The sequence below is a fragment of the Glycine max genome, chromosome 10, assembly GCF_000004515.6.
Source record: "Glycine max cultivar Williams 82 chromosome 10, Glycine_max_v4.0, whole genome shotgun sequence".
NCBI lineage: Eukaryota > Viridiplantae > Streptophyta > Magnoliopsida > Fabales > Fabaceae > Glycine > Glycine max.
The window spans coordinates 4,600,611-4,624,183 of record NC_038246.2 but is presented as its reverse complement, the minus strand read 5'-3'; the positions used below and the strand labels follow the sequence as shown (position 1 = coordinate 4,624,183).

General features: G+C 34.0%; 2 protein-coding genes across 9 annotated transcripts; one reads left to right on the top strand and one right to left on the bottom strand.

The window, feature by feature from the left end:
- The first annotated feature begins 2,173 nt into the window (after nucleotides 1-2,173).
- LOC100811800 (uncharacterized) lies at nucleotides 2,174-10,067 on the top strand. 7 transcript variants are annotated; one of them, XM_006588716.4, is made up of 10 exons: nucleotides 2,174-2,325; nucleotides 2,455-2,595; nucleotides 3,750-3,957; nucleotides 5,751-5,791; nucleotides 6,692-6,857; nucleotides 7,716-8,028; nucleotides 8,410-8,470; nucleotides 8,538-8,628; nucleotides 8,724-8,803; nucleotides 9,323-10,067. In XM_006588716.4, the coding sequence occupies exons 1-10, from the start codon at nucleotides 2,281-2,283 to the stop codon at nucleotides 9,563-9,565; spliced, it is 1,389 nt and encodes a 462-aa protein (XP_006588779.2). In that variant the 5' UTR covers nucleotides 2,174-2,280; the 3' UTR covers nucleotides 9,566-10,067. The 7 variants fall into 7 exon arrangements, with proteins under 7 accessions (XP_006588779.2, XP_006588778.2, XP_006588782.2 ...); XM_006588715.4 differs by having other exon boundaries at nucleotides 5,679-5,791; XM_006588719.4 differs by lacking the exon at nucleotides 8,724-8,803 and having other exon boundaries at nucleotides 5,679-5,791; nucleotides 8,566-8,628; nucleotides 9,323-9,461.
- A 7,322-nt stretch (nucleotides 10,068-17,389) lies between these two features.
- Nucleotides 17,390-23,573, bottom strand: LOC100777042 (dystrophia myotonica WD repeat-containing protein). Of its 2 annotated transcripts, none has more exons than XM_041006345.1 (12): nucleotides 23,075-23,573; nucleotides 22,125-22,439; nucleotides 21,941-22,049; nucleotides 21,756-21,849; nucleotides 20,694-20,781; nucleotides 20,520-20,603; nucleotides 19,489-19,594; nucleotides 19,301-19,388; nucleotides 18,987-19,092; nucleotides 18,638-18,730; nucleotides 17,684-18,047; nucleotides 17,390-17,540 (listed from the first exon to the last, which is right to left on the bottom strand). In XM_041006345.1, exons 1-12 carry the CDS (start codon nucleotides 23,261-23,263, stop codon nucleotides 17,437-17,439), a joined length of 1,740 nt encoding a protein of 579 aa, XP_040862279.1. In that variant the 5' UTR covers nucleotides 23,264-23,573; the 3' UTR covers nucleotides 17,390-17,436. The 2 variants fall into 2 exon arrangements, with proteins under 2 accessions (XP_040862279.1, XP_006588777.1); XM_006588714.4 differs by having other exon boundaries at nucleotides 19,489-19,585; nucleotides 23,075-23,571.

Below are 23,573 nucleotides of genomic sequence, written 5' to 3'. Positions count from 1 at the left end.
CTCAAACTCCTGGTCTATTTCCATTTGGTCCCAACTCCCCTAATATTGCAACTAGCCCAACCATTCAGCCAAAGAAGAATATTGTTAATTGTACAAATTGTCCAGCGACTGCTTCCCTTCCTCCTAGTCCAGCCCCTTCTTCACGTCCCAGCCCACCTCCTCGGGCTGTTACACACAACCAACATGGGATAGTTAAGCCAAAGAAGATCTTTAATCTTCATACCACTGTTGCTAAATCCCATCTGCCACGTAACCCCGTGTCGGCCCTTCAGGACCCAAATTGGAAAAAGGCTATGGATGATGAATTTGATGCTCTTATTAAAAATAAGACGTGGGAGTTGGTGCCCCGTCCACCTGATGTTAATGTAATTCGGTCATTATGGATTTTTGCCCATAAAGAAAAATCTGATGGTTCTTTTGAGAGACATAAAGCCCGTCTTGTAGGCGATGGCAAAACTCAACAGGTTGACGTAGATTATAGTGACATATTTAGTCCGATGGTCAAACCAGCAACTATTCGCACAGTTCTGAGTCTGGCTTTGTCTAAGGCATGACCCATTCATCAACTTGATGTCAAAAATGTTTTCTTTCATGGTGAACTTAATGAGACTGTCTACATGCATCAGCCTATGGGTTTTAGGGACCCGCGAAAACCTAATCATGTTTGTCTGTTAAAGAAGTCTTTATACGGGCTTAAACAGGCATCGTGGGCTTGGTATAAGAGATTTGCTGATTTTGTTCATACACTCGGGTTCTCTCATAGCACTTCGGATCATTCTCTTTTCATTTATCAACAAGGTACTTCTATGGTTTATATTTTGTTATATGTGGATGGCATTATTTTGACTGCTTCCTCTGATGAGCTTCGTAAGTTCATTATTACCCTTCTTAGCTCAGAATTTGCTAAGAAGGACTTGGGATAGTTGAGCTATTTTTTGGGCATTGTTGTAACTCATCATGCAGGTGGTTTGTTTTTATCTCAAAAGAAATATGCCATGGAGATTATTGATCGTGCTGGCATATCTTCTTGTAAGTCATCACCTACCCCTGTTGATACTAAACCAAAGCTTAGTGATACATCAAGCACTCCATTTGAGGATCCGACTCTATACAGGAGCCTTGCCGGGACTCTACAATACCTTACTTTTACCAGACCTGACATTACATATGCAGTGCAACATGTGTGCTTATTCATGCATGACCCAAAGGATGAGCACATACACGCTCTCAAGTGCATATTGCACTACATTTAGGGTACTATAGACCATGGTCTTCATCTTTATCCATCATCTACATCCACTCTTGTTTCTTATACGGATGCTGATTGGGGTGGATGCCCGGATACGAGACGGTCTACTTCTGGGCATTGTGTATTTCTTGGTGATAATTTGATCTCTTGGTCAGCTAAACGACAGGCTACTTCGTCCAGATCTAGTGCAGAGGCGGAATACCAAGGGGTTGTCAATGTAGTTTCAGAGTCATGTTGGTTGCGAAATCTGCTTTTGGAGCTTCATTGTCCGATCCAGAAGGCTACATTGGTTTATTGTGATAATGTGAGTGTGATATATCTTGCGGGCAATCCGGTTCAACATCAACACACTAAACACATTGAGATGGATATACATTTTGTTCGTGAAAAGGTTGCTCGTGGTCAAATTCGAGTTTTACATGTCCCGTCTCGTTATCAGATTACAGACATATTTACCAAAGGACTTCATTTGGTGTTATTTGAGGATTTCCAAGACAGTCTCAGTGTCCATCGACCTCCCGCTTCAACTGCGGGGGTGTGTTAGAAGATATGATAATATATTATGATTTTATATAGTTGTTATATTTATTAGATTTATCTTTAATTATATTTTTAACTATTAGGCTTATCTTCAGTTTTATAGTTGTTATATCTATTGAATTTATCTTTAGTCATTCTATTAGATTTATCTTTAGTCATATCTTTTGCTTATATATCTTTAGCTTGTAATCTTGTATATAAACGAATAGTGCTTAATGAATTATTGAAGGAAACAATTTATTTCATAAAATTTACCAATTAATTTGACATTAAATCATATCATAAGATATAATTATCATACTTTTTATACATTATTTAAGTATTCAAGTTTTTAATTTTTAGGAACTAAATTGTTAAGAATTTACTCATTAATCAACATGGTCATTTACCTTAAAAATAAAAAAAGATGAAAAGATGATGAACGAGGAAGATTATAATTTGTGTATGATAATACATGTATGAAATGTATTTTGTATTAAATTGGGAAAAATATGAAACATGTCTGCTTCAAGCTTACACCACAACTTGTCTCCATGGTGCTTCTCCTCTCCCTCTTACTATATTATTCTCTCTGCGCTTCTTTTCAGGCAATTTCCATCTTGCATGATCCTAGGAAGGTTTCATCTATCTTTCTTGCAGAATAAACATTTGTTTCCATTGTTCAGCTCAAACGTCAGTTGTTTTTTCTCTTTGGTTTGGTGGGTCCCCCACTGAACATGGCAACTGAAGCTGCAGGATCTTCCAAGGACAACATTAACCAAGGCCATGGCACTACTGAAAATAGGGCTGATACCCCAATTCAAAAGGTCTTTCAATTGCTGTCTCTATTTTTCTCTTGCTTTGTACAAACAGTTTTCTGTGTTTTTGTTTTCATGACTTGAAGGCTGTGGTTGTAGGTGTTCTGTTTCTGCCTTTATTTTCTTTCCCTTTTTCTTTTTAATCTGTCATTGGTCATAACCTTTCTGTGTCAGGTGTTCATGCATGACTAATTGGTCTTTTCATCTTGTATGTGTTATATGCATAAACATGAAATATTGGTCACTTGAATTGAATTTATAGAAGAGATAGGAATTTGGGTTCTGGTAAAGGTTGGGAATTTGGTTTTGCAAATTTCCCAAGCAGAAATTTAAATTGTAGAGGTTTAAATTTCTGAGTTTTGAATTTGAACAAGCAGACAAGAAGATGGTGTAAGCTATGTTGCCCTGGTTCATAATTTGTTTTACCATGCTCAGATGTTTCTAGCTCTCAATTGTGTAAATTGTATTTTCCATATCAAAATTAGATACTTCTTACAAATTTGGGAAATATATTTGACACTAAAAGTTGTATGATCCTCGAATTATCATTCCATGAGTCCTTTCTCTTCGAATTTATGTATTATTGAGTTTCATTTGTTCTGAAAGCATGTTTAGAAAAATTGGTGGTTCTCACCAAGGTATAGTAGTTGTCAAGAATCAAATCTTCAATCACGCTTATCAGCAGAGCGTACCGAATATCTTCTAAGGATTTTCAAATAGTATAGTGCTTGTGAGATGTGACTACTATGATTTGTTCCCATTCCATTTGCGAAAGCTTCTACATTTTTAATGATACCAATTGTTTGATGAATTGTATGGTTCTGCCTTACATACACAGCCCTCTTTTGAGATTACACAAGTATTAAAGATTATCAGAATTCAGATTACTTTCATGCCATCCTACTCTGTGTCTCCCCTATGCTGGCAAATGCACCATATTTATAAGCACTTTCTTCTATGAAGGGGAAAACTATCAACAATTTAGATATTCCTTGAAAATTAGTTCAATTGAAAATCAACCTTTACTTTAGTACCCTCCAACTATCTACACGTTTCTGATATATTTGTGTATTAACTATAGGATTTATTACTTTGCAGCTCAATGAGTAAATATTTTCCTTTTCTACTCTTAAGAAAGTTTTCTTCTGCTTCTTTATACATAGGGTCCAGCATCATCTGAAATAACCGAGGAATTCCCAAGAGAACAACATGGGACAAGGCAAAACCTTATCTTGGATATTCCTGCAATATCTCAGGAGGAAGCAAGAAAAGATTATGCGAGGATAAACATGCCTCTAACTTCTCCTCCAAGAAGACTGATTTTTCCTCCCGGTCTAAGTCCTGTTTTCCCAAGAAGCAAAAAATACCCAGGTCCCTCCTCATCAAAAAGTAGATAAAAAATTAAAACCTTTCTTCCCAAACTCAGTTTGAAATTTCGCAACACAAGTTTGGAGATTGAAAAGGCTACCTTCCTAGCACTTGAAGGATCAACAATTCTAACCAAATTCATATCTACTTAAATGGATTGGATCTTGAAAAGCCTTCTTAAGGGACATTATCTCGTCACCAGGGGTGGACATGGATTGGATTTTTAAGAATTCAATCCATATCTACTTAAATAAATTGAATCTTATATTTATATTCACATTTTTTTAAAAATAATTTGGATTCAAGATCCAATCCATTTAAGTGGATATGAATTTGGCATATCCAATCTATATCCACTTAAATGATATAAGGATTTTTATTTTTTTTTTTACAAATTTTAGTAATTAAACACTAAAAAATGAAAACGTAGCACTTGTCCATTAAAGGGTTATTTTCAACAGACTTTGGTCAAAAATATTTTCAATCGATCTTGGTTAGGGTATTTTTAGCCTACCTCAATCAGGGCAATTTCGACTAATATTGGCCTGTATTTTTAAACCAATATCAACCAGGACTATTTTTTTTTACTAATATAGGTCAGTATATTTTCGGTCGACATCGGTCAAGGATGTTTTTGGTCAATCTTAGGTAGAGTTTTTTTTTTTTTTTGTAGAGGTTGGCTAGGATTTTTAGTTAATGTCGGTCAGTGATATTTTTTTGTCGACATCGACTAAGGGTTTTTCGATCAGCGTCAACCATGACTATTTTTCGGCTGACGTTGGTTAGGATTTTTGCGACCGACAACGAAAAGTTTTTTTTTGCCGATGTCGATCGTTGATATTTTTTGGCCTACATCAGTTGAGACTATTGTTTGGTTGACATTGACTAGGTTTTTTTGTTGACTCTGGTTGAAACTATTTTTTTTTGTTGGTGTCAGCTAGGGTTTGTTGGCTAACATCAGCCATGACTATTTCTTTTGATCGGTGTCGGCTAGGGATTTTTTTGTTGACATCAACTAGGGTTTTTTTTATCGACGTCAAATGGGGGAATATTTTGGTCGATGTTAGTTAGTTTTTTTGTTCAATGCCGGTTGATGATGTTTTCGACCGATGTTGACAAAAAAATCCCAACCGACATCAGCAAAAAAATAGTTTCGACTGACGTCGACCAAAAAATCCTACCTGACATTGGCCAAAAAAATTATCTGACGTTAACCAAAAAATCCCTAGTAATATCGACTGGAAAACCTACCTGACGTCGACCAAAAAATAATTTCGATAGATATTGAAAAAAAACCGTAGGTGACATCAATAAAAAAATAACCTCGACTAATGTCGGCCAAAAAAACTTTAGATGACAGCAATCAAAAAATTGTCCTGACCAACTTTGGTAAAAAAAAACTCTTACCAACATTAACCAAAAAACAGTCTCAACTGATGACAGCTTAAAAATATCATCAGTTGGCCAAAACAACTGTAGATGGCATCAACTAAAAAATAACTCCTGCCGAAGTTTGCCAAAAAAACCTAGCCGTCATCGTCCAAAAAATTATACTGGATTTAAAAATCCAAGCAAATATCCAATCCATATCCAATTAATTGGATTGTATTTAAAATCCGAAAAATTGGATTTGGATATAAAATTACACCATTTAAATGGATTTAAAGTGTATTAGATTGGATTGGATAAAGATTGGTGTTATATATTTGGATTTTTTTGCATAGTGCTACTTGTCACACCCAGAGGGAAGAAAACATCATCCTTACCGGTAACCGCAATTGCTTATTCAAATCCAGGGTCTGTACATGGAGGGAACTTGGCTTTTGCAGAAACAGCTGTGAGTAGCTTGACAACTAATGCAATATGTTAAATTATAATTATTATATTTAGTTATTTAACATTTTTTGACAATAGAAATGGTTAAAATCATTGTGGAAAAAAACTGTTTCTTCCTTGGAATGTTTCTGGTGATGCTTTATATTCATGAAACCAGGTTTTCTGATGTGATTGTATTGGTGTGTTGTTCTCTAAAACTGTCAGTTCTCTTTTTGGTTGTTGAATAGACTAAACTTGAAAACGCCAAACAGATGTAGTGTGGCATGGCATCATTCAAGAGATTGTTCTTTCAGTAATGGTTTTAATTCACATTATCAATTTTAAAATTTTCCTCACATGGTATTTCAGATTTATGCAATTGACCCTTATGTTTGAATCTGTCAGTTATATCTTGGCATCATCATAAAAAATTATTCTTTAGTATTCATTAAAACCTACTTGTACACTTCACAGATTTCACGCACATAGCAATGAGCAGTAACACCTGCTTCCCTTTTAATTAACATTTTCAATGATATTTTCATTTTGCATGTGGTGGAGTTGATTCAGCTGATTTGTTTTTCTTCCTCTAGTCATCTAGTGAAGAAACCATGATTGAGTAAGCATGGTATCAACACATTCAATATTAGTATGGGTTTTACATACACCAAGTTCATATAGTCCAATGCACTAAGTGGCTTTCTTCAAAAGATGCATCTCTTCAGTTTCTGCTTTATCATTACTACGTATCCCTTTCTTCAAGTTATTCTGAAGTCTGCAACATTTCAGTTTGATATGTTAAAGCTATAAAATAAAATTTTCACATTATTATGCTCCAAATCATCATTAGACATTTGTTATCTCTAAGATAATTTGGTACTGATTTATATGATTATGTCTAATTTATACCTCATTTTTACAGAAGAAAGAACTGAATTTTCCAATTCGTCGGTCCCGTTCAGCACCTATGCTTAACAAAGAAGGTAACTCGCCTGTACGTGGCATGTTTCGTATAGTTCCGACCACACTACGATTAGATGAGAAAATTGCCACAACACCACCTATGACATCTCCAATTCATGATACTGGTAATATTTCTTTTTCAGAATTGTTCTATGAAGATACGTTAACCTCAGAATCTTCAAAAATGTCTTATTTATCTTGACTAAACTAAACTATATGCTACGCGGAGATGGACTTAATTTTGTTGTTTATATTCATTATGACTATCAACTGATAACTTCAAATGACTGTAATGCTCATTCCAATTAATTCAAAGAGGAGAAAGGCTAACAATAACACATCATTTACAAACTATATAATTGGGTGAATTTCGTGTGCTAAAAAGTGAGTGGGCCTATGTGTTCAGTGGGACTCAGAAAATTCCCCCAATAATTGAGTCTATTGCTAGCATTGCTCTTTAAGGATTTTAGTATGCTTGTATCACTGATTAAAATATAACACTAATAACAATTTTTTATGTTTGATTATTCTACAAAATAGATTCCTAAACTGAAGTTATTTTACTGGCTCAACTGTTATGTGTTTACTTGCCTAAAATTTCAGTGAATCCAACTAAGCCTGATTCATCTTCACCATGTTCATTTCTCTCCTGCTCATTTATCATATCCTTTCCTTCTTTATTAATTTTTTTTTATTATCATTCTTTTCCTTTCTCCTTCTATTCAATGTCCGGCTTCAGCTGTTAACCTTTTCAATTATTATATTTAATCTGTGTACAGGACTAGAAGTAAAATATATTGGGTTCTATCTCATATTTGAGTTGAAATATATTCTCTTTGGCTATGCAAACTTATTTTTCAGGGTTAACTAGTGGCTTTGATAGTATTGCTATTTTACAAATCTTAAGATATCGGTTATTAGCTTGGACCTCTAGATTAAGTTACTTCAATAACTAATTTATGCATCTAAGTATTTTGGTTCAGTTAAAAATGAGGATGGTGGTGAAGATATTCCTGAAGAAGAAGCTGTCTGTAGAATTTGTATGGTTGAACTTGGAGAAGGTGGTAATACTTTCAAATTGGAGTGTGGCTGCAAAGGTGACCTTTCATTGGCACACAGAGGATGTGCAGTCAAATGGTTTACCATTAAAGGTAATAGAACATGCGATGTGTGCAAGCAAGAAGTTCAGAATCTAACTGTCACTCTTTTACGAGTTCAAAATGGTCTGGCACAAAATGGTCTGGCACAAAATGGTCTGGCACATAACATGCTAGGGGCTGATGCTTCTCGATACAGGTAAGGCCAAACTAAATTGCTGTGCTTGAATGTTTTTGGATTGTTTTTATTTTTTTGAGGGAGTGGAGAGGGGGCATGTAACTTTCTAGACTTTTAATATTGATTTGATGGCTCAGCAATGTAGGCCTTGTTTTATTGACAAGCTTCAATCAGTGATTTTTAGTTACACTGATAGACTATACATCAATTTGATTTGAGAAAAGGTCTCTAGTTTGCCTTGACTTGCAAGTGACACGTATAACTTCATGTCAATTTTAGTGGTATCAGAATCCTTTTGGGATTTTAAGGAAGCCTAACTTTTTTTAGCCCTTTCTCTGACCTGAATATCTTTCAGTATTATTTCCAACATGGTACAACAGAACATTTGCAATTTTTTTGCAGGTTTTGGCCGGATTTTGCCATTCTTGTTGTTATCAACATGCTGGCTTACTTTTGGTTTCATGTAAGTTTAACTACTTAGATAATATTTCCTTTAGCCCATGTGAATTCCTGTTGTTATCGATGGACAGGTGTCTAATATGGGATCTGGTACTATAGTCCATTGTCTCGCATTTTCATGTGTATTGGGTTCTCTTGCAAGCTTTACAGCTACAGTAATGGGTAAGGCTTTTTTCTACTTTTAGATAACTCTGTGTACTTGAATTCGTCCTTTGTTATTCTGCAATATATAACTAATTCCTCCAAAATTTTCTTAGTGAGGAGAAATCATGTATGGATTTATGCAACTGTTCAGTTTTGTCTAGTGTTTCTCATTGAACATCTTTTCTTCTCACTGGTAAGAAATTATTTTTGCAACCATAGTTACAGGACATTTTGTGCTTTTTGTTAATTTTTGGGAAATAAGAAACTGATCACTCCGAGGACAAGTTTTATGAGTCCCATGTTGAGTAGAATAGAAAGCTCAATATAGTTCTTAAACCATAAGAAGATTATCTCCCCAAATAGACTAGTCTTTTAGTGTTAATGTACAACATTACTTATGTCACAAGGCTTTCTTATGTAAGCAAGTCATAACATGCAGCTAAGTACCCTATTTCACACCATTCCTTTCTCAACTCCACGCCTCTGGGAAAATTATCCAGGCCTATTTGCATTCAAACTAAAATCAGATTATAAAAAAGAATTGTAGTTAGCAAAATTTTGTTACAGGCGTGTAGAGCCATGCTCAGTGAGCAAAATGCTGATCACTTTGCCACTTTGCCTTCAGTTCTAATCATAGAGCACTAGCCAAAATTTACATATTCAAAATATTTCTTAAATCATGTATTTTTATACATTTATTTGGGATGGCAAGTTTCATAGGTCAAATATCGATGCTGTTACATGTACTGGGATGGCAGTTGTAATGTGTGGAAATTTTATTCTTACGGAGATTTTGAAGTGGAGGGGAAGATCACTGGCTCAGTCGAATCAACAACAAGGTTCCCAAGAAGCAGTACCGCCACCTGATCAATCATCTACAATCCCTCATCAAGCTCAGATTGGTTCTGAACAAACTGAAAGTAATTTGGGAGAGTCTCATGCACAGAGGAGTTGACAGAATGTGATACTCAAATATGTTTTGATCTCTAAAATATGACTTTTTTCCTCTTTTTTAATTTTAATCAGTTTTAGTTCCTATATTTAATAAAAAAAAATCATACTTCTTTAAGTCCCTCACATCAAGTATAAAAAAAAATATGATTCTTAAGAAAATAAAATAGAGATTAATTTTGAAACAAAAAAAGTTGTATTTTTAGGGATAAAAATATATTTAAGCTATTGAGTGAATGCTGGCATCATAAAGTTATCTGGCTGTACATAATGTAAATATTGTATAGACAGGTTTGGGCACATTAGACTCTTGTTCTCCTTTTTGATGCCATGATACATAAAGGAATAGACATGTATCATGTATGGCATCCATTGTTCACTCTCATTAGAAAAAAAGACACCAATACTTGTAGAGAATTGCTTTGGCTCTGTTGCTTGGTGTATAGTTTAAGAAAGGTTTTTTTATACTACAATAATGGTTGAAGTGATGAATCTTCACATTCCAATTTATTCCAGTCATGTGATTGATAATCTTTTGTTGGTAATGCAATTCTGTTAGTTGTCCTTTTCGTTCCATATATATTTACTTATTTAGTATATATTTTAGATTTTTCATAAAACGGAAAAGATACTCACTTCTTTTGCTGCATTCAAAGCTATTCTTCTGTTACAATGTAGTTTGTGATATTTTTATTAGTAAAAGTGACAGGATGAAAAGACACTCTCCCACATTAATTTTACCTTAGTTGTGACTACTCAACTAACTCTTAGACACTAAAGGATCTATTTGGATTTTGAGAAGAATTGCTTATCAAGTGGGAATAGTTACCATTGGTTTTTGTTGGAGGAGAAAGTAGTAGAAGAGACAGCGTAAGGTAAGAGTATATTTTAGAATTAAAGGAGCTTATATTTTTATTTAATGAAACTCATATTTAAATATATTGAGATAATTAAATAAAAGATAATGTTCCTTGATTTTAGGAGATGTTATTGATAACTAGAAAATAAAACCATAAATTAACTTGTCCATAACAATAAAATAACAAATTTGACTTATTCAAATTAAAAATACTTTGGTAGCATCAGCATGCTGAATTATAGTGCTGAAATTGCTTCCTTCTCATGTGACTGAGTCTTTTCAAGTTTTTAGTCGGAAACTTTAAATATTTCTCGTTGTGTTCAATTTTTGCATTTTTCTCTCTCAATTGTATCTTCTTGTTTGTATGCTCCTGCTATCTCCAAAGTAGATTTTTCTTGTCCCTTTGTTGCTGTCAACAACACCATTACAAGATGTGAGAGCTGTAATTTTAGAACTAGCTTGATCTTCATCAACCTTTTGTTTTTTGTGCCATAATTTAGTGTTATTCTCTTTTACTAGAATAGCAATTTTCTCCTCCTCCAATTGATTTAAAGCAAAGTTATATATTTCCTTTCGTTTTTACTTTGAGAATATCTTTGTCACCAGTGTCTTTAATCAAACAGCTTTTGTTCTCGAAGTATAACCTTTTTTAACTAGTTGTCCAACACTAAACAAATTTTGATCAATTTCAAGAACATACAACACGTTAGAAATTAACTTTGTACCTCTATCGGTTGATATTGCTACAATTCATTTTCCATTCACAGTTATGTACTTGCCATCTTCAACTCGAACCTTCAATGTGCATGAATTGCTTAGTTCCTTGAATAGATCCTTATTTTTTGTCATGTGGTTAGTACAACCATTGTCAATAAGTCAATTCTAACTTGATTCAATGCTAGAGAAACATAGCAGAAAACAAGTACTCCTCTTCCTCTTGATCAGTAGTCCTTGTAACTTCACCATGTGGTTGATTCTTGTTTCCACAAATAATAGCTTCATATCCCATTTGATTGCACTCATTGCACTTAGCATCAGGTTTTTTCCAGCATCTAAATGGAGGATGACCTTTCTTTTCGCAATGTTGGCAAGGCGAATAAGATTTCTTTTAATTTCTTTTTGCATTGGTTGATTTTGAACTTCATCTTGATCCATCAAAGTTCTTGTATTTGGTCACATTTTTCTACTTGGCTACTAAAGCTCCTTTGACTGTTGATTCCTCCCTCATCAATCTTCTTTGTTCTTGGCCTTGCAAGGCCTGTATCACCTCCGCCAAGAGATCTTTGATAGATCCTTTGTATTCTCCAAAATGATTATTGATGTTTCATATCTCTTAGGCATTGTAAACACAATTTTTTCAACAATTCTGGAATTTGCAAATGTAGTGTTCAACAATCTAACCTTGTTAGCGATGTCAAACAATTTGTTTGAGTAACCCTTAATTGTCTCAAACTCTATCATTTTTTGCTGCTCAAATTCCATCATCAAGTTTAGCACTTGCATGCCTCAAATCCTCTCGTCTCCTTCATATCCTTCCTTCAAATAGTCCCAAATTTCTTTGGATGTCTTGAGAGTCATGATTCTAGTGAGAGTCACTTGCAAAACACTAGCAAACAAACATGACATCACCTATGTCTTCTTCATTTTTCTTTCCTTATGATTTTTAATTTAGGCTAAGGTGAGATTTTCAAGCAAGGAATGAACAATATTTATAATCCTCTTCTACAGCTTCCCATAAATCCAATCCTTCTATGTAAGATTCCATTCTTACTGGCCATAGGTCATAACCTTCACCATCAAAGACTCGAAGGGCAAATTGGGAGAAACTTGATATCCACCTTCCATTCTATAGATTCCATAAGAAAAAGGTTCTAGATACCAATTGTTGGTTTTTGTTTTAGGAGAAAGAAAATGTAAAATAAGAAAGTAGTAGAAAAGACAATATAAGAATGTATTTTAGAATTGCAAGATCTCCTTGATTTTAGGAGATGCTACTAGAACTAGAAAATAAAATTATTAGGGACCTAAAATAAAAGAATGACTTAAATATATCAATTCACATTAAAAGAATGACTTAAATATGTTAAAGGTGTCTAAACAATGTAAAAATTTATTAAAAATATATAACAAAATTCGATCATTTAAAGACCTTAAAATATATTTAAGCATAAAAGAATTGATAAATGTTTTACCGGTTCCTGTCACTCACGTTCATGGAAAAAGACTACTCCATTTCCCTTATAGTCTAAAGTTGTTAAACTGTCTACAAATCTTAAATTTGAAAATCTTGTGATTAAATACTTGTTCCCCCTCAGTTTTAGTTTTTTTTTTTTTTGGTTCTGATAAAAATTCTTTGTTTGTTAGTTTTAGTTTTTGTCAAATATGTTTTTTTTCGTCCTTAAAATATTTTAAATAATATTTGTTTTACTGTTTAAAACACAATTTTTTACTGTTTAAAATATTATTTATCATATTTTAAAAACAAAAAATAAAAACATATATGTTATAAGGATTAAAATGATTTTTTTACGAGAATAAAAATAAAAAAATATTAAATTACAATGACAAAAAGTATTTAAATAGTCTGATTATTGTAAAAACTTCGAGGAGCAGTAGGATTCTGCTAGTTCCAAATTCATTATGAAAACCTCGAACGTCTACAGGAGCATTACTAAAATCACTTCCAATAAGGAAATGACTTGCCTCGTAGGTGATTAAAATCATTATTTGCATCTGCATTCTAATAAATAAAAAAATCACTTCAGATATAAATAAAGTACGGAAGAATAGAATTTGAGGGTTGATACTAAATTCTAAAGAAGCATAGCACTCCAAGATGGGATCATTCTTGTATAGGGAGGACAGATATTTCTCAAACGATTTTGAAGTTGCTCAGTCTCAACCATTCCAAAAAAATTTGTGGTCGAGCTGCAAGCAGAAATGAGGATTTTAATAAGCACATTCTTAAGATCAAAATCATTAGAGACACACCTACGTCTTCAATGGGAAAGATTTGACAATTTTGGTGTCATTGAACACCAACTTTGCAAGTGTGGTCTTTCCCAATGGGAATAACAGAGAGACTTTTGTCACAATCATCTTGTAGCAAAAACTCTATTATTTTCTCTTTATCATCTTGTCTCAATAACATGGGAATGAGTCGTTTCCCTGATCGCATGCACCACACGTGTATCCCCACCAATGATTTCAAGGCCAACAAATGCGAATCTATCATATGCAACCTTCCTCAACCTCATGTTGATGTCTTTTATCTCACGCGTCATTCTAAGGCGATAAATGATAGTGTTATTAGTCAAGAAACGGCACCTTCTCTGAAATGCTACCGTGAGTGTCGACAACGCGCTTCTGCAATGCTTCACACTCAAAATCGTCGACTATGTCTTCGGCATCGCTGAACACATGCTTTGTATATCTCAGCCATTCCTTCAACGCATTGTTCTGCGATCTTTTTTGCTCAGCATCTAATAGCACAGCTTCGATCAGTGCCATAGTATCTTTCATCTGTTGTAGATCATCATACACACCCCACGCTAGAGAAGCTTCTTCAACAGCAGGAGAAGCGAGCTTCCCTATTAATATGATTCTGCAAAGCTGAAAAGAAGTGACTCAGCCATGATTTTTGGGGAAAGAAATGCAATGAGAACTCGTTGGAATAGTATGGTTTTGATTTCTGTGAATCATTTCGGTATATCATTATGGTATTTATACAAAGTCTAAGTCAACCAAGAGTCGAAGAACTATATAGGATTTTTTCAATCACTATATAATTAGGACCTTTTTCGATTGTATTTGAGTTATCTTCACAAGCTTTGATTATTTGGGTTAATTATAAGACTAATTAATCCTCTCAATATGGAATTCAGTCACACTTAACTTCTTGTGTACTTTCTTAAGAGTGTATTTAGTATGAATGAATCAAATTCAAATTTTCTTCACAAACAAATAAATTTAATGTGTTGTAAACTAAATTATAATAGTATTAATTCCAAAATATTTTTCAAAATTTGAAACTCTACAAACTAACGCAGTTAGTTTTTACTATCGTTGGCTAAATTGTTCACAAGAAAATATTTGCCAGGTCCAGGAGTGAGTAGGTAATCTGTTTGTAAAAAGAAAAAGAAAAAAAAAAAAAAGAGTAGGTAGTTAGTTGAGATGTGCTATTTGTACATATAATATAATGTCTACATTTTTTTGAAAGGGAGTCGATGGGTTCATATAATATAATGTCCATTTGACGGGTTGGTATTGCCCTAGTTTCACATATAATATGAAATAATTTTTCTATTCGATGAGCTGGGTTTCGCTGAATTTACATATTAATATAACATAATGTCTATTCGATGAACTAGGTTTTGTTGGTTTCACATATAATATACATAATGATGAGTTGGATTCGTTGGTTTGACATATAATTTAATATAATGTCTATTCGTTATTTGATATCATATTATGTGACGAATGATATAATGTCTCTTTGCAGGGACCTAAATTCGCTACGCAATTGTGAATGAATTTTTTTACTTGTAAAAAAATGTATTCAGATAAGGAGGAAATCGTCAAAGTCTAATCGGTGCGCCAAGTGATTTATGAGAATTTAAAGTGATGCTTTATGATCTAAATCATTTTGTTTTCCTAAGATGGTTTTTGCCAAGGCAATGATGACCGTATTCATTTAAGCTTCGTTGCAAAATCATTCAACTTATTTTTTTTTTTTGTGGCAAACACGGTGCTAGGGAACCCTAAGAGAGAAAATTTTATTAAAAACCACGGGAAAGCCGTGTTTCGGCAACATCAGCCATGATAGATTTCATGATAAAAGAAGGGGGGAAATAAAAAATCATTCAGCTTACACTATTATTTCATTGCTTAATAATTTATCTAGTTTTACGCACGACTTGGATTAGGCTGGTTATGGAATATAAAAACCAGGTCTTCGGTTATTCTTGATGATGTTGATACTTGCAGCAGTGTATATGTAGATGGGGTACATGTTTACAATCTACTTTGGGTTATTAATATTAAGGGATTCTTACTTTCTGGTTATAGTATATTTAGGTTGCGTAGTATCATCTAAATAACCATACAGGTCTATGATCTTAATTTATTCATGCATTTCTATTCCATGTATATTTGGAGTGGTATTTCTTGTACCATTTCCTATTAATGATATCGTTTTGGCTGATCCAAAAATAATTATCTACTTTTGCATTAAACAATTTTACATTGGTAAATGTTCATGATGATGAGTTTGATGATAAAAGGAGAAGAAAACGATGAAAAGATCGTGAGTTCAATTTTTTTTGGCTAATAAAAAAATTAACAATTAACAACTAATATTTTTGGATAAAAAACATTGCTAAACGTTCACTTACGGTAATTTTAAGGAGTGTGAATAAATTACGACATAGTTAAACACTGGTGTGAATATAATTACAATATAGTTAAAACCACTTGTGATAATTTTAAGGAGTGTGAATATAATTAAAATAATATAGATTTTTTATGAGTGATTAAAATGTATAGTTGAACATGGGTGTGAAAACAATTACAATAGGGTTGAACTCACTTGCAATAATTATAGTGTAAATACAATTACAATATAGTTGAACATAGCTAATATGTCATCACGGTTTCCCGAGTGACTTGTTGCCACAGCGCATGTCAACCTTCAACTTCCAGGTTCGAAAATGGAAAAAAAATCTTGTCAATCAGCCACAGCAAGTGCAACTAAATATGCCAATACTGTCAAAGTCTGAAAGCCAACTATTAAGCAAAATAAGTAAAGTTTTTTTTTTTATCTAGTTTCTTAATTTTTGTTTAACAGAAAGAGTCGAATCCATGATGCTTCTCTATTTTTTCTCCTTTTTAAGGATTCAACCAATCTTATATCTCTTATGATAAAAATGATTTAAATAAGTAAACTAACTTATGTATGTCATTTTTTTTTTCTTAACGGACGTCTAAAGTTGTTGGCTATTATATGATCCACATTTTTTGCTTTAGCATCAAGTATCTAAACAAAGTCATAGGATCTATTTGTATTTGTATAGCTTTAAAAAAAGGATCTATTTGTATGAAAAAATTAAGTTTCACATATGTTACAGTTTATGCAAATTTAATGAATTTTAATTTTAACCCTTCCAAAAACATTAATTTTGAATCTTATAATCAAAAGTACTTTTTTTTTTTACCAACACAATGTGACATAATTGTTAGATAATTTTATTTCTTAAGCATATGATCAATTATTCACTTCTTAATATGTGCATATAAAAAAATATATTTTCGAGATGAATCCATCCCTTAAATAAATCTTAATACTTTGAGACATTAGTATTTAGTTCTCGACTTTTGGCCAAGAAATACTCTCTTTTTTTTAAAATAAAATAAGTAATTTTTCTGTTTTTTAGTTTCTTTAAACTGTTTTTTCTTTAAAAAATAACTATTTGTTTAAACTACTTTAAATTGTATTAACCCATAATGTCAATCAATATTATCCTTACAATTTAAGGCAAGAAAAATAAAAGGATTAATTAATAAGCCAGGGGGGCTTCACAAGTGCCTCAAATTAAAATGTTGGGTGCTTAGCCTTATCGTTATCAATTGCCAGTTGATATTTGGATGGATACACGTAAAATAACGTTATCAGGATTCAGGGGAGACATGATGTGAAACCAAACATCGTTTCCAGTAACATCCACCCTTGAATTCTCCGAGACATTTTTAAGAATGTTCCCATTACACAAATCGCTCCCTCCCCACCCCAACTATGTATCGATGTGCACACAATTATTCCTGTTATGAGGCATATACTAATGAGTAATGACAGCCGTTTTTTACTTACAGTTGGAGGCCCGAAAAAGTACTCGCTCATCCCAGTATATAGAATAGAACCAGTTTGGTTTACCTTTACTAGAATAAAAAAAATTAACCAGGTAATCAACCGGATAAAAAGATAAACCATATTAAGAACAATAATAATAGCTTTTAACCCACTAGGTGAGATCAACTACATTGATCACACGGTGCCGTTGGGCTCGATTAAAAACCAGAGGCCACTCAAGGCACCAATGAGAAGTAAATCGCATGGCTTTTAGTCCTGTGAAAAGGAAGGAATAGAGGGAGACTAAGAAGGACATTGAAGAAATTATTAAAAGGGTTTTCAAAGTGAAAACCCTGTCATATATTTCAAGTATTAGCAAGATTTTAGTCATTGTCTGTGGCTAGAATTGCCAATCTTACTCAAAATTAAAGGCTTCTCCTTAAGGCCGGTGGATAACAGAGTTTCAGAGTTGCTTGATTGGCTCTCAGCAGCTGCAGGTCTAATCCAGATTTTTATGTGCCCCTCCCGACAAGCAGTAAGTACAGATTCCTGGGTAAATATCAAGCCTGAGAGTGGTTCGGTATGAACACGGTGGGTAACGAGTGGAGAGATTTTCGGAACATCCAGCATGCTAGGAGCAGGTTGCAAGGTACCCAACGGGACAACACTGTCCCATTGGGATGACTGGCTTCCAGCACTGTAAGTTGGGGATCCACCAGAAGGACGTCGCAAGGGTACCACAATCTCATCCATTTCCAGGTCCCATAGAAGCAATTGTGTGTCCTAACCACCAAATATCTTTAGTGCATTTGTATTATATGTAACAATTTAAAAAATGCAACGCACATAAACAAAAGGTTGGGAAATTTCAGGAATGAATATACTCTGATCCTCAGCTAATGATCATAAGGATCAAAGGCCATTTTTTTTAAAAGTCTAACATCATACACCGAACATGACATACTTTACATATATACATAATGGATCCTCTTGTGAAATTTTCACACGACAAGCATGTTATGTAAAGAGAGATATAGAGACCTAAAATAGAGTGTCACAAATTTTGAAAGGTTTCCACATTTAATGTCTTTACACTCTCTTCACATGTCAGAGCATCGTATGAAGAAACATGAAATCTGCTAAATCCCAGTACTCAAATCACTACACTAGAAAAGATATATCTACATAAACTATGTATATAAGGCCTTCCTCATTAATTGTTTTTTGCCTTTCAAGATAGCTTTTTTCTTTCTTTTTTTTTGGTAAGGAAAATTCAAGTTAGCTTTAATTTAAGTAGGCATACAGGAAGTAGAGCCAAAGCTACAATAGGAAACAGAAAAATGTATAATGAAAACATCTGTTTGTCTGGGTACCTGACCAACAGAACCAAATCGATATCTAATGGTCTCTTCATCATCATTTGAATTAGGTGATGACCAATATGAATCAAAAGCCACTCCGCTGACCTGATCAAACATCAAAGCATCAAAATTAAGTATTAACAACAGTCTAGTGCATGGTATGGGGAAGGTTGGTTGTAGACAACCTTTATGAACACAAGTTCAGAAGAGGCTTCTATGACTACAAGTCTAGAATCCATGGCCACCAAATCACAAGACACCAAAACCTTACTGTTGTGCCAAATCTCACCTCATACTAATTTATTACTTATGGTATAAAAAATTAAAATTTTTGTCTAGTCAAGATTACCATGCAACTTACCCATGAGTTGTGTCCCTCACCCCATGCCACAACCTTGCGATCTTCCATACTCCAAACTTGAACTAAATCATCCTCTCCTCCCGTCAAAATATATTTTCCATCCATGCTGGTACAGCAGACTTTTCATTATGGCATTGAATTTTTTAAGTATGAATTAAAGAAAAGACAAAGAACCATAGTAACAATAGAGTAAGTCAAGCACTATTATTTTAGAAGCTCTAGAGTCTAGTGAAAGGAATGAACTGAGGAAATAGGAGATTAATCGAAAGATGGCAATCCATTAATTGGTTGACTTAAAACCAAATATGCCTCACCTCCAAGCACAACATAACAAAGCACCATAATAACTTTTCCCACCACATATAAGTTGTTCTTTTAAGTAATCAAACACTCGTAAATAACCTGAATGAAGTAAAATAAATTCATGAAGATAATTTTGTAACGAAAATTAAATAAAAAAAGAACTACAACAATGTGATGCAGTTGGATAAAAAAAATATACCATCCCGTCCAACAGTTGCTATGTAAGTCCCATCGGTTGAGAAAGAAATACTGTTGATTGAACCCTGGCATATATGCCATCTGGCTATTGGATTACTCTGCAAAAGCCAATATTAAAAGGGGAACAAAGATGAAGAGAGAACACAAGAAATTCTCCAAAACAGAAAAACCTGGGACCATCCTATACAAATTAAGCCATAAATGTATTAAATAAGCGCATGGCTAATCAAATGTTAAGCAATCAAATTGCAATTTACAACATTCTAGGAGAACTAAGTATTCATAATTTCACAAGGCTAAAAAATAATACTAATAAATGTAAAATAGTTGCATATTGTCAACTCCTTTCATAGTTTGAGCTGCGACACCACATATATTAAAGAACACTGTAAATGGTAAAGTACATAGTTTTTAGGCTTAAATCCAATTTTAGTCCCTCTATTTTTTAAAATCCGTAATTTTGGTCCCCTATTTTAAAATAGAGACATTTAGTCCCCATATTTTTCAAAATCCGCAATTTTAGTCCTCCTATTGTAAAATAGAAACATTTAGTCCTCCCGTTTTGTAAAATCCGCAATTTTGATACTTCCATCAAATTCGAAGCATTGACTGGTAAGAGATTAACCTGATGTGACCCAATTTTAGCGATTGGCATGAGATTATTTGTTTAATCCATGTCATAAACAAGCAAGACTTTCAGTTGGATGGAATGACCAAAATCACATATTTTACAAAACCGGGGAACTAAATGTCTCTATTTTAAAATAGGGGAGCCAAAATTCAGGATTTTGAAAAATATGGGAAAATGTCTCTATTTTAAAATAGAGGGACCAAAATTACCGATTTTAAAAAATAGGGGCCCCAGAATTGCATTTAATCCTAGTTTTTAACATTGATACACACAAGCAAACAAACAAATACACATGAACCAAACAAAGCAAATTGTCATTAATTTTGAAAAATATTCAAAAGTGGAAATTTATAACACAAATATTCATATTTTGTTAAGAAACCAAATGCCAAACTCGATACCTTACTGTTACGTGCATGGGAAACAGAAAATTGTGTTTGATCTTTGACAACCGCAAATGAAGAATCACCAGCACTATCTTTGTTCTGAAAGTGGAAAGGAAATATAATATATGCTCAAGTCACCATAGTAGTAATTGAACCAAATAAGCACATCTCTTGATTATTGAGTCTTGCCTTTTCATATACATACAAATTCCCATCAGCATGAGCTACAACAAAGGCAGCATCACCTCCAGGCACCCAAGCAATACAAGTACAACGACTGCTAAAAGCAAAAAAGCATGAATCAGAGCTAGTTTCCATGCAGTGTCCTTGACACAATAATGGAATGCATAAAGATCTTTAACATAATTTGGACATTTTTATAACAATAAATGATCTCTAGCTTCTCTACTACTCAATGCCATTTAAGACCATTGAATTTCATTGTGAACCAACATTCGCAAACTTTACCTAGTACAAATAATACACACTTAGAATAAACCAGCAGCACACAATTAAATTACTTTTTCCATCTATCAAAAATCTTCTTCAGACAGAGATTGGTTCACAGTTCACACCAGTATGAATGACTAGCACATAGACACATTACTATAGAAGTGCAGCATAAACATATGAAGGCAGAAACAGAAGGAAAACAGCAATATGGTAAGAATAATCCTAAGATGTGAATACTGAATAGGAAGATAAAATATGCTCAAACTTAGCAGATAACCACCATAAAGTAAAAAATAATGAAAAGTTTATCAAGATAAAAGAAAGCCTAAGCAAATGATACTCGTAGCCCCCCTGTATATCTGATGTTCTATCTGAACAACTCCATATTGTGGTCTACTCATATCTGTCACATATAACCTATATTGATGCCAATTCTGAATTAGGACTGAATGATCGCTTAAGTGTTTAACAAATTGAAATGCACAAGGCTTGATTGTGAAGCATTAAAATTAGAATAGACAAGTTAAATGAGCATTAGCATAGCTCAAAAGCAATTTAAAGCCAACAGCATAACAACTCTGTATTACTATCAGTAAATCATTAAAATATTACTACTACTAAATTTGGGGGGCGGGGTGCAGGGTGACAATGCACTAGCCACCATTGTCAATGACTAAGACATAGTATATCTCTCAGTAATAATAATATACAAAAGCTAGCAAAATAGTTACGTCATGCAACAATTTTAAGAAAAACTGACACTAGAAGCAAAAAACATCACGAGGGATCAAATGTTGCCTGTTATTGACAGAACCATCTTTGTTGTAATGCTGGGCCCCAACAAGCTTTTTACCAACATCCTGTAATTGTTGTCTCAGTGACACTGAGTAAACTACAATAATACACATAGGAATAAATTGATAAATTTTAAATTTTCCTACCAAAATAGAAATTTAAATTCTAGTGAAAGCATTTTCAGTTACCGTCGCCAGTATTCAAGCCAATGATCAAATCATGCCCGTCCTTAGAATCCTGATCAAATGCATGGCACGTAGGATTTGAATTACTGAAGTGGATAGACTTTACAGGATCCTACATTGAACAAGAAACCTCTCGTGAATAAAATCAAAATAAATACAATCCATCCACCTAACCCAACCAATATACCTTGTCTTGTGAATTCAAATCACTTATGAAAATTGCATCCCCTACATTGAAGATCAAGTACGTTCCGTTCCCGTCAAAATTTGAATTAGTGGTTGAATTACTTGAACTAGAAGCACCAATTGAACCAATCCTAGAGTTCCCCCCAAGGTTCTTGCTGGTACCATTGCCTCCAACAAAACTAAGAGACCGGCCTCCATTGCTTCCTCCCCACAATCTCGCTGCTGCCGACCGTACCCCACTGGTGGCACTGAAAGTCGAAGACTGCCCAGTCGGAGTCAAAGGCACTGGCTTGTCCTTGAGATGTGCCAGAGTTACCTGATCATTCAACCCGACCAACAAGAGATTAAGGGCATGTTTGATTCCTTTTTCACATTTTTTACATTGCCCAGCAATAAATTTCTTATCCAAAATCTATTATGTTTTGAAAATTGTTTCCAAAACAGAAACAGCTGAGAGACGTTTTCTCATCAGTTTCTTCAAGTTCTAAGGAAAGAAACGTTTATAAAACAAAAAACATGGCCAAGAGACAAACACTTTCAAATATACTCACGACACAAACAAAATTTAGATATCAGAAGCCTGTTTTTGAAAAAAGCTGTAAACAATCAAGGCCTAAAACTGATCACATCCTAATTTCACAAACAGTAACCAGAGGCATCACACACTAAAATTAATAAATAAATGTACCTGTCATGCCTTCATTGAAATTGATTCTACAAAATAGCTACTTAGATAACAATAAACTAACCAGAGGAACTGAATAACACACTTTCAAGAAATAAACCTATAAATCGCTTAAAGTGGTCAATACAATTGAGAAACCCTAGAAATGAATACAAAATCCACGAAGCACGATGTGGAGACATAATAGCAATAAAATAAAAATAAAAAAAGAGTATTGCGAAGGCAGAATAAGAAAGAGTGAAGGAAAAAAAAAAAAGGAGAGAGACCTGAGAGACGGTTTTGCCATGAGCGTAGTGAAGAAGAGTGGAAGGATAAGTCTTATCGCAGTGAAGCTTGTATCGGCCCTCGGGAGTCTTGAAATGCATCTTGAGGCCAGTGGATTGTGATTGTTGCGATTGTGCCGTATTCGACGAAGACGACGTCTTCGAAATCATGCCGTTCGAGTTGTTCATCATGCTTGCGATTAGGATCACCACATCACACACTGTTATCCACTCTACTATCTACGACTATGTGCTAGGGTTTCAATTGAGTTCGTTCAGTGCTTTGGAGTTTCAAATTTGACTTCAAAGTTTCCTTCTCTTTGTTACGAATTAGAATGACTTTGTTTGAGTTGTTGTGCTTGTTGTTGCAGTTGCAGTTGCAGTTGCAGATCAAAAGAGAAGGAGGAGGAAGAAGAAAGGGGTGGTTTGCATCAGATGTTTTGCGGCGTGATTCGATTTGACGTTAACGCCCCTAGGTCAACCGAATAGACGGTCATGATTT

Coding starts and splice junctions, on each gene's coding strand:
- LOC100811800 (XM_006588715.4), top strand. CDS start 2,281: ATGAAACATGTCTGCTTCAAGCTTACACCACAACTTGTCTCCATG. Junction 2,326..2,454: donor CACCACAACTTGTCTCCATG/GTGCTTCTCCTC, acceptor TCCATTGTTCAG/CTCAAACGTCAGTTGTTTTT. Junction 3,958..5,678: donor AAGAAGCAAAAAATACCCAG/GTCCCTCCTCAT, acceptor TTTTTTGCATAG/TGCTACTTGTCACACCCAGA.
- LOC100777042 (XM_041006345.1), bottom strand. CDS start 23,263: ATGATGAACAACTCGAACGGCATGATTTCGAAGACGTCGTCTTCGTCG. Junction 22,440..23,074: donor ATGGCAAAACCGTCTCTCAG/GTCTCTCTCCTT, acceptor TTGAATGATCAG/GTAACTCTGGCACATCTCAA. Junction 21,850..21,940: donor TGGCTTGAATACTGGCGACG/GTAACTGAAAAT, acceptor GTATTATTGTAG/TTTACTCAGTGTCACTGAGA.